Here is a 9,792-nt window from a genome sequence, read left to right on the forward strand (position 1 = left end):
GACGCGCAGGCTCAGCGGCCATGGCTCACGGGCCTATCCGCTCCGCGGCATGTGGGATCCTCCCGGACCGGGGCACGAACCCGTGTCCCCTGCATCGGCAGGCAGACTCTCAACCACTGCGCCACCAGGGAAGCCCCCAACTTGCTTTTAACTTGGAAAATTGACTCTTGCTTGCCAACAGATTAGTAAGCAGCTCTCTGAAGAGTATGAAAGGATTGTCAATCCTGAGAAGGCCACAGAGGACACTAAACCTGTAAAGATCAAGGAGGAACCTGTGAGCGACATCACCTTCCCTGTCAGTGAGGAACTGGAGGCTGACCTTGCTTCTGGAGACCAGTCACTGCCCATGGGAGTCCTTGGGGCTCAGAGTGAACGCTTCCCATCTAACCTGGAGGTCGAGGCTTCACCACAGGCTTCAAGTAAGAGAAAACAACTTACCCATTTTGATTCTGAGAGATGTGCCAATCTCAGTACTTCTTGCGTTTTGGACTCAAACTCTGGAGATGGAAGAACAAAAGTGGGGATGGGCAGGAGAATGGAAAGTCTGAAAACGAATATAGCTTCACTGATCTACAGATACCAACATTCTCTTTGTAATTAAGGAAGAAAGGACTAGCAGAGCTTTACAGACATTCTTTAAAATTATTTCTAGTTAGGATGTAGATGCAATAAGTGATTACCAGAGTTAATTCAGCTGACCCAGCTGAGTGGGCAGATGGCCTCCTGTCCTCTGTATTCTGGTCTTTCCTGATGCTTGTACTGAATTGATTAAAGCAACTTCCAGATAGATGGAGTAATGTTAATTGCTCAGGGATGTTTGAATAGTTGGGGTTCCTTGCTAAGTACCCTCCAACAAGTTGGAACTGAAAGGAATTAAAATAGGGCAACCCAGTTACAGGCAGCTGGCCTTTTCTTCCAGATAGACCCTGTGATTACCTTCAGAACCAGTTGACTTGATCCCTAAGTCAGTTAGATTGCAAATTAGTCTAGACGCTCAGTTCTTTACAAATATAAATTGTCACGTCATCAATGCACAAATGATGCAAATAGCCAGTCCTCCAGTGTAGCCTAAACAGAATTAGGCCGCATTTTTTAAAGTATTGGGCAGAGAGCCTTTCACCATGGAAGATGTAATAACCACAGAACAGTGTTGCTAGAAGACACAGAGGCAGGAGAGCCAAAAAGAAATTGTTGCAGATGTAGGGGTCATGTCTCTTTTCAGCAGTCTGGGAACAGCTGCCAGCATTTTGTACTGGTCATTAACTTTTCATAATGTGAGAGAGGACCAGGGACCCAAACACAAGGCAGGAAAACAAGACAGCCCCATAAAAGGACAGGCCAGCGTTAACACCTGACCAAGAGCCCATGGTTGTGCCTGCCTTTGAACCATGAATCTTTCCACGAGCATAGTTTTACTTCCCTGGTTTAGGGAAAATGGAGGTGGATGAGGTAGGGTAAAGGAGGGTGAGGAAGTGGGAAAGAAGATATTTAGAGGTGGTAGCTGTTTGAGCAGAGAATAACCACCATATTCTCCAGCGAAGTAGAGAATCAGAGTGAAAACTGATCTCAGAGGTCATCAGTTGGCCCTGGGTGGTGCATGCCTCCTACTTTGTTCCAGCCTTTTTTTTTTTTTAATAGATTTTTAAAAACAAATTTATTTTATTTATTTATTTTTGGCTGTGTTGGGTCTTCGTTGCCGCGCGCAGGCTTTCTCTAGTTGCGGCGAGCAGGGGGCTACTCTTCGTTGTGGTGTGCGGGCTTCTCATCGCGGTGGTTTCTCATTGCGGAGCACGGGCTCTAGGCGCACAGGCTCAGTAGTTGTGGCTCACGGGCTTAGGTGCTCTGCGGCATGTGGGATCTTCCCGGACCAGGGCTCAAACCCATGTCCCCAGCACTGGCAGGCGGATTCTTAACCACTGTGCCACCAGGGAAGTCCTGTTCCAGCCTTTCTTACTGCTAGTTAGTTCTACGTTCTTCTTCCATTCCCAGGTACAGAAGTAAATGCTTCCCTTCTTTGGAACTTGGCCCACGTGAAGATGGAGCCGCAAGAGAGTGAAGAAGGCAACGTCTCTGGGCATGGCGTGCTGGGCAGCGATGTGTTCGAGGAGCCCATGTCGGGCATGAGTGAAGCTGGGATCCCCCAGAGCCCTGATGACTCAGACAGCAGCTATGGCTCCCACTCCACTGACAGCCTCATGGGGTCCTCCCCTGTTTTCAACCAGCGCTGTAAAAAGAGGATGAGGAAAATATAAGGCAAAGAGGGAGAGTTTCTCTCCAGACCTACAAGACCCAACAGAAAACCCTGATGTATTCTAATTCGTTTCCATAAACAGTGATTTGACTTTTATTATTAAACGCAGTGGATTTTCCTGATATCAGTGGAACTGGATTTAACCAAATAAGTCTGCTTTTTCCTTCTGCATTCAGTTTTTATAGTTTTCCACAACAACCAAGCTACCTTTCACAGACATCATGACAGTGGGATGGTAATCCAGAGATCAAAGCACCGTCCCTGACATCTATTGTGTGACTAGACAAGTGACTTAGCTTCTCTAGAGCCGTTTCTCTTGCACAACAACTGAGAAGAATCATACTGCTTTGACCTACCTTGCAGCGACATTATGAAGATGGAGATGTTGTTAAGCCTCAAAGCTGTGCTTGAATAGACTCACAAGTAAATATATGCTGGTATCAGATGCCAACTTTTTTTTAACTTGCTTCATTTTTGGTCGAAGTCCTTGGGAATCCAGTGCTAATACCTAATAGGAAATAGCTAAACATTGCATAGCTTATCTATCAATCAGTAGTCTTCTTTCCAAACTGTTTTTGCTGCCCACGAGGTTGCCTATAATCAGAGCGGTCTGTGGTAAACAGCCTTTTTGCTGATTCAGACAGCCCTCTACTATCTCAGCCACATATTTTCTTCTTCCTTCTCTAGACTTATTCCATGTATTTCCACCATCTTTATTTTCTTATTTCCATTCAGATGTTTTTTTATATTTTCACCATGTACACTTTTTGATTGCTCCTTTCATTTTTCTCCTTTGTGAATGAAGCAAACAGGACCTGTCCAAGGACAGCCTTGTGCCTCTTTCATTTGTGGCATCTGCTTGGCCATCAGGGAACAGTCCATTCCTTTGCCAGAATTCTGTCTGCACATCGTGTTTCTACTGGATGGGCAGCCTCTACAAGGATAACAGTATGCACCTTTCTGCTTTACATCATGTCTTGAACAACTTTACTGCTGTTACTCATCCACAGCACTATCTGCCCTGCTTGGCATCTGACAGTCTCAATCAGTATTTATTAAGTAAATGATGTAGCACTGGAATAATCAGGAGTAATTAGCAAATGTGTGCATGTTAAATACTGCTGAAGTTTGGTTTGGGGGTGCAGAATACAAGTCTAGTGAAAGCTAGAGCACTCCTTTAGTGGAGACCAGAAATCAAGGCCCACACCACTGAGTGCCTTAAATGTCCAGCACCGAGAATAAATATGAATGCAATAGCAACAAAATGAGGTTATAATTTAAACTGTTACCAGATCATTTATAAGTAAGTAAGTTTGCTAATTGTACATCCTTGGCACATTTATCTAAACCCTTCCTGTTCCAGGCTTAGCTTCATTTTCGCTTATTTATTGATGAAAGTACACCTCAGGTGGTCAGTTTCCAAAAAGTAGCCACCTAGTATTTAATTCATTCACTTAGCAAACATTTATTGAGTACCTATTATGTACTGGGTCCTCTGCAACGGATACACAGATGAGTAAGACTGTCTCTGCCCTCATGGAGCTTATAGCATAGGCCGGACAAGTTCCTCTTTAAGGAAAAAGTATACAAAGGCACTAAGGGAAAAAATCAGGTATGTTCAGAGTTTTGCTGTGCAAATGCTTTCCTCTTAAAGAACAGGTTCAAGTTTTTAGACCAGTGGTTCCCATTAGTTATAGAATACTGAAATTAATACTTCATGTAAAACAAAACGCTTTTATTTATTTTTAGAATGTTAGATTGGAGAATAGGCACAAGATGGTCAAGGTTGGGGTACTCTGATAAAGCAGGTCATAAGCACATTGATATCTGAGATTCACCTGGCCTAGAATTACGCCATAGGCTGTTTGAGTTAGAATATTGTTCTGAACTTAGCATGCATCAGAATCCCCTGGAGGCCTTAGTAAAACGGACTGCTAGGCCCCACCCCCCCACCCCCCTAGTTTCTGATACAGGGCTTGAATGTCCCATTTTTAGTAACTTCCCAGATGATGCTGCTGCTTCTGGTCCAGAGGTCACACTCTGAGAACCACTGATCTGGGATACAGGTTAGGCAGGGATAAAATTCCTTAAGAGAAAGGTATAATGTTTTAAGATACTGTGAAGAATGTGGAGGCAAAGCAAACCCTTACCAGGGCTGTTATATATGGAATGTGCAACTGACTCAAATCCGTGGCCTTTGAGTAAATCACTAAGGATACACTGCATTAAGTTAAAGTACAATACAAACAGGGCCTGGCTTTGTACCTGGTTACTAGGTGTGGTATGTACATGGAACTTTAGTAAACAACATGTGGCTTTAAACCTCTCTTCTGAACTGCAGTGACTATTTGTGATAATTTTCTTATTTGCAATTATGACAAGCAGGCTTACAACAAAGTTAAAATTAAAAACTCTTTATCCAAGTCACCATCTAAAGTAGAATTCTTATTCGTTAACAATGTTTTGCCCACTTTCTTCAATGAACCTGGTGTTCTACAATGAGCTACCCAGTGGGAGGCACATTTCGTACCAAGATTGACTGGTTGCCAAGGAGACTCCACTGCCACTCTGGACAAGCTCCTGTTTTCCCCTCTCCTTCTGCTAAAAGGAGGGGAACTCATGGTGCAGGTTCAAAGGCAAGATGCTGGAGAATTAGAGGCTACAGATCCAGCCTACTAAGTTCTCTCTCTGTTCTGTCCGTCAGCAGCAAAAGTATGTGCGTTCAAATGATAAAACTTGCAGTTTTAGGCTTGAAGGGATATCAGCATCCAAAAACAGAATATCCTTCCTTGCATAAACCCAGGGAAAATGCCAAGGGGAATCAGCATCTACCTGCCAGGTCCAAATGTATTCTATCCCTGGCTTCATCTGAGTCAGGAGATTTCACTAATAAGAGAAACTGCTCTCCTGAACTAAATTGTCCTTTATAGTAGCCCCCAATCAGAGATAAGGATAGTCCCTTCACACAGAGTTCCAAAATTTTGGACTTTAGAAACTATTTGTTGTTTCTCTTCCAGTACTGTGCCATTGATTCTTGCATAAAATTCTGGAATGCTGGCTCTTCACGGCTTTCCTCTGTAACTGCAAGGAAAAAAGAAGGTTAATTCTTTTTAAACTCTCCCATTAGACAGGTCGATTAAAGCTGCTGTCACCCATCCATCAGAAATAGTACCTTTGACCCTTGAACAACACGGGTTTGAACTGCGTAGGTCCATGTATACACGAATTTTTTTCAATCGTAAATACTACAGGACCACACGATCCACAGGTGGTGAAATCCACGAATGTGGAACCACAGATAACGGAGGGCCAACTGTAAGTTAGTTATACAGGGATTTTAAACTACGAGGAGGGTGGGTACCCCTAGTCTCCAAGTTGTTGAAGAGTCAACTATACTCTATTTCTAAGACACTGTATGTTCACTCACTTCTCCCAGTAAGGAAATATCTCCTAGAAGCAGGCTCTTATTTATCATGTTGCCCAAAATGTACAATTTCTTTGACTTGTAAGTGGGGAGAATGCCTCCTTCATAAAGTAACTAAAATGAGGTCCCACTCCTACATATTTTTAACTGAGAGAAATGAAGACCTCTGTCCACAAAGACCTGTTAATGAATGTTTAGAGCATCTTTATTCATGACAGCTAAAACCTGGCAACAACCCCAATGTCAATCAGCTGGTGAATGGATAAACAAAGGTACAGCCACATAATAAGACCTATTACTCAGCAATAAAAAAGAACATATTACTGATACATGCAATAACATGGATGGATCACAAAAGCATTACACTGAATGAAAAAAGTCAAATGCAAGTTAAACACCGTGATTCCAGTTACACAATATTCTGGAAAAGGCAAAATATAGGAACAAAAATCAGATAAGCGGTTGCCAGGAACTGGTGTGGGGGAAGGGACTAAAGAAAAACGAGCATGAGCGAACTTTTAGGGTGATGGAAGTGTTCTGTTTCTTGATTATAATGGTAATTACAAAACTATATATATGTATTAAAATTCATCAAGCTATACACTTTAATAAAAGGGTGGGATTTATTGTTTGTAAATTATACCTCAATAAATCTTATTAAATGATGCAATTTACATGTTAGCATCCAGCACACTGGAATAAAGAGAAGTTTGCTCTTGGGCACAGCTAGGACCTAAAAGCATTGTTTCAAGAAACAGATTCTGTCCACAGTCCATAAAACTATAAAAAGTGGAACACTTTTGGGTTTCCAGAGCCATTCTATCTTCAATGCTACAGTCCCTTCTGACTGGTTTAGGTCTGCTGAGGCCTCCTTCTGTATTCTTAAAACAACGATTACAATAAACAATCCTGGATTCCTCAAAATTGAGTTAGGACCTAAAGATGAGAAGACACAAGACTAACAAAAGGCCGTAATCAAGCTCAATATTAACCATTCAGTAGGAAGGCCAGGAACTTTCAATATATGGAACTCCTTCCTGGTGCTGCATCCTTTAGCATGTCCTCTCTCTCCCCTGTTACTGGCTTCATGCTCAAGGTCTTCTCTCAGTAGCAGGAAGCTCCCGGGCAAACAATGAAAAAATAAGCGGCTGTTCTGTTCTCATGAGCCACCTCAGCCACCTCTCACCTCTGTGGTCAATATCTTCAGTATCACTGTCTGCTTCCTCATCCTCTTCATCCAAGGTTCCCCGAGTCAGGATCAAGTCAGAAGGCTCCAGCACAGGAGGTAAGCTGCCTACATAGAAAACATCTATCAGTAGCATGTCTTGAACATAGGCCTCCTCAAAAAAGTGATTTTGAATCAGTAAGTAACTATGATTAAAAACTGGCAGGATGAAAGTGATCATGATAAAATGCAGGATCTTATCTCTTCTAAATGTACAGTTAATACCACTTAACATTTCTATGCTAGTTTATTTCACAAAGTGCTTTCATGAAGCCAGTAGCCCAAGAGGTCTCATTTTTAAGTTGAGGAAAATAACTCTCAAGTAGCTTGTCTTCATAGTAATAGTAATGTCATTTGTTTGTACTAGCTCTCAGCTTGGAAGAGGCTATGGTTTTTCCTATGAAGGCTAAAGACATTTGAGCAGATCCAGTGTGCTGATAAGTCAAGAGTAAAAGTGTGGAGTGTGGAGCTCACTTAACTGGTAAACCCAGCCAGGTTCCAGCACCTTCTCCACCAAGTGGCTTTGCTGTTCTCTACTAGACCTATAGCAATAGCTGTCATGAACAGAACTTTACTCCTTTAAAAGCCAGTCCACCAATGAGTGTGGGTGGGTGAGTGTGTATATATTTAAATTTGAGCACCAACCTAGGAACCCCTAGAGAATTAATGACAAAACTAACTCAAACAATAAAAAATGTCAGTAAAGTACAGAAAAGACTAAAATACAGAAATGAAAAGTCTTCATAAACACAAACATAACCAGTTAGAAGAAAAATCCCATTCTCAACACTAACGAAGATACAATCCTTGGGAAAAGTTTAACAAATTTAACAAAACCTACATGAGGAAAACACTCCTGGAAGACACAAAAGTAGACTTGACAAATATAAACACATTCCTTGTTCTTAGACAGGAAGAGCAACATCAAAGAGATGTCAATTAATTAATTATTTAATATAACACAATCCCAATAAAAATATCAAAGAGCTTTTTTAGTGAGCTACATTAAGTTGGTACTAAAGGTCATTTGGGAAAATAAACAAGCAAGAATAGTCAGGGAAACACTAAAAAAGAAAACTTTGAGGAGGACTAACCCTAGCAGATATTAAAACATGCTATAAAGCCTCTATATGTAATTAAAGCCACTCAGTACAGGCACACAGTCTAGAGGAATAAAATAGGTAATCCAGAAATACACCCAAGTACATATGAAACTTTAGTGTATGATACAGGTAGCATCTCATCACTGGGACAAAGGTAGACTTTTTAATAAATCATGTGGGTACAACTATTTATGAAAAAGGTAACACAGACCTATAGCTCACACCATACCCAGGAATAAACCCTAAATGGATCAGGGTTCCAAATGTAGAAAATAAAACCAAACAAGTACTACAGTAAAACATGAGTGAATGCCTCTTTAACACAGGTGTAGGTAAAGGATTCCCAACTATGACTCAAAACCAGGTGCAATAAAAGATAAATAAATTTGACTACATCAAATTTATACAAAACAAAACAGAAACTTTTGCATGGCAAAATAACACCATGAACAAAGTCAAAGGGCAACTGACAAACAGGGAGAAAATATCTGCAACATGTATCACAGGAAAATGAAGACTATCCCTACCTAGATTAATGTATATTAAAACTAGTGGGTGAACATTTGAAAATTAAAAGTACATTTATCTAATCAAAGCATCACCCCACAAAATACTTATTATGAAGGGAAAAATAACTTTATGATGAAAAAACCTGGCAAACACCACTTTAAGTAAGTGATCAAAGACAACTCATCATCATGTACCTTGTGATACGATACATGGAAAAAACACTTCACATCTGTTAACTTCTGCTAAAAAGGAGCCACCTGAATTGAACCATGAGGAAACATCAGACAAACCCAAATTAAAGAAAATTCTACAAAAATATAAGTACCATACACTTCAAAAATATCAATGTCATGAAATACAAACAAAGACTAAGGAGCCATTCCAGATTAAAGGAAAATAAGAGACGTGACAACTAAATGCAACACAGATCCAGAATCTTCTCCTGCTATAAAGGGCAAATGGCTACATCTAAATAAGGTCTATATATTAGATAATAGGAATGTGTCAATGTTAATTTCCTAGTTTTTGATAACTACAATGAGGGTATATAAAATAATGCCCCTATTTTTAAGAAAAACTCAAGGATAAAGGTGCATCATGTCTGCAACTTACTCTTAAATGATTCAGAAAAAAGTTATATATAATATACAAATATTTTATAAGTATACTTATATATTTATATAAAATGTAAAGCCAAACAAATATAACACAAAGAATAAAGCAAATGTGGTAAAATGTTAACATTTGGTGAATCTAGCTGAAGGGTATATGGCAATTCTTTGCAATTCATGAAACTCTTCTGTAAATCTAAAATTAGGTCAAAATAAACAGTAAAAGAGGGGGAGGATTAAAAAATAATTTAAAAAAAAAAGTAGAGTAAAGTAGCAGGATACAAAATTAATGCACAGAAATCTCTGGCATTCTTATACACTAATGATGAAAAATCTGAGAGTGAAATTAAGAAAACACTCCCATTTACCACTGCAACAAAAAGAACAAAATAACTAGGAATAAACCTACCTTAGGAGACAAAAGACTTGTATGCAGAAAACTATAAGACACTGATGAAAGAAATTAAAGATGATACAAATAGGTGGAGAAATATACCATGTTCTTGGATTGGAAGAATCAACATTGTGAAAATGACTCTACTACCCAAAGCAATCTACAGATTCAATGCAATCCCTATCAAACTACCACTAGCATTTTTCACAGAACTAGAACAAAAAATTTCACAATTTGTATGGAAACACAAAAGACCCCAAATAGCAAAAGCAAT

At 40.0% G+C, this 9,792-nt stretch overlaps 2 protein-coding genes across 4 annotated transcripts in view; one reads left to right on the forward strand and one right to left on the reverse strand.

The window, feature by feature from the left end:
- Positions 1-2,912, forward strand: part of SUPT7L (SPT7 like, STAGA complex subunit gamma) — a 10,760-nt gene extending 7,848 nt beyond the window's left edge. For both annotated transcript variants that reach the window (XM_007122511.4, XM_007122510.4), the window contains exons 5-6: positions 182-419; positions 1,990-2,912. In XM_007122511.4, coding sequence (XP_007122573.1) covers positions 182-419; positions 1,990-2,252 — 501 coding nt within the window. In that variant the 3' untranslated portion in view covers positions 2,253-2,912. The remainder of the gene's footprint in view (positions 1-181; positions 420-1,989) is intronic.
- Positions 2,913-3,700: 788 nt separating this feature from the next.
- Positions 3,701-9,792, reverse strand: part of GPN1 (GPN-loop GTPase 1) — a 23,502-nt gene continuing 17,410 nt past the window's right edge. For both annotated transcript variants that reach the window (XM_007122512.4, XM_028496578.2), the window contains exons 13-14: positions 6,862-6,969; positions 3,701-5,332 (exon numbers count right to left, since the gene is read on the reverse strand). In XM_007122512.4, the coding sequence (XP_007122574.2) occupies positions 5,247-5,332; positions 6,862-6,969 (194 nt within the window). In that variant the 3' untranslated portion in view covers positions 3,701-5,246. The remainder of the gene's footprint in view (positions 5,333-6,861; positions 6,970-9,792) is intronic.

The sequence above is a fragment of the Physeter macrocephalus genome, chromosome 12 (genome assembly GCF_002837175.3).
Source record: "Physeter macrocephalus isolate SW-GA chromosome 12, ASM283717v5, whole genome shotgun sequence".
NCBI classification, from domain to species: domain Eukaryota; kingdom Metazoa; phylum Chordata; class Mammalia; order Artiodactyla; family Physeteridae; genus Physeter; species Physeter macrocephalus.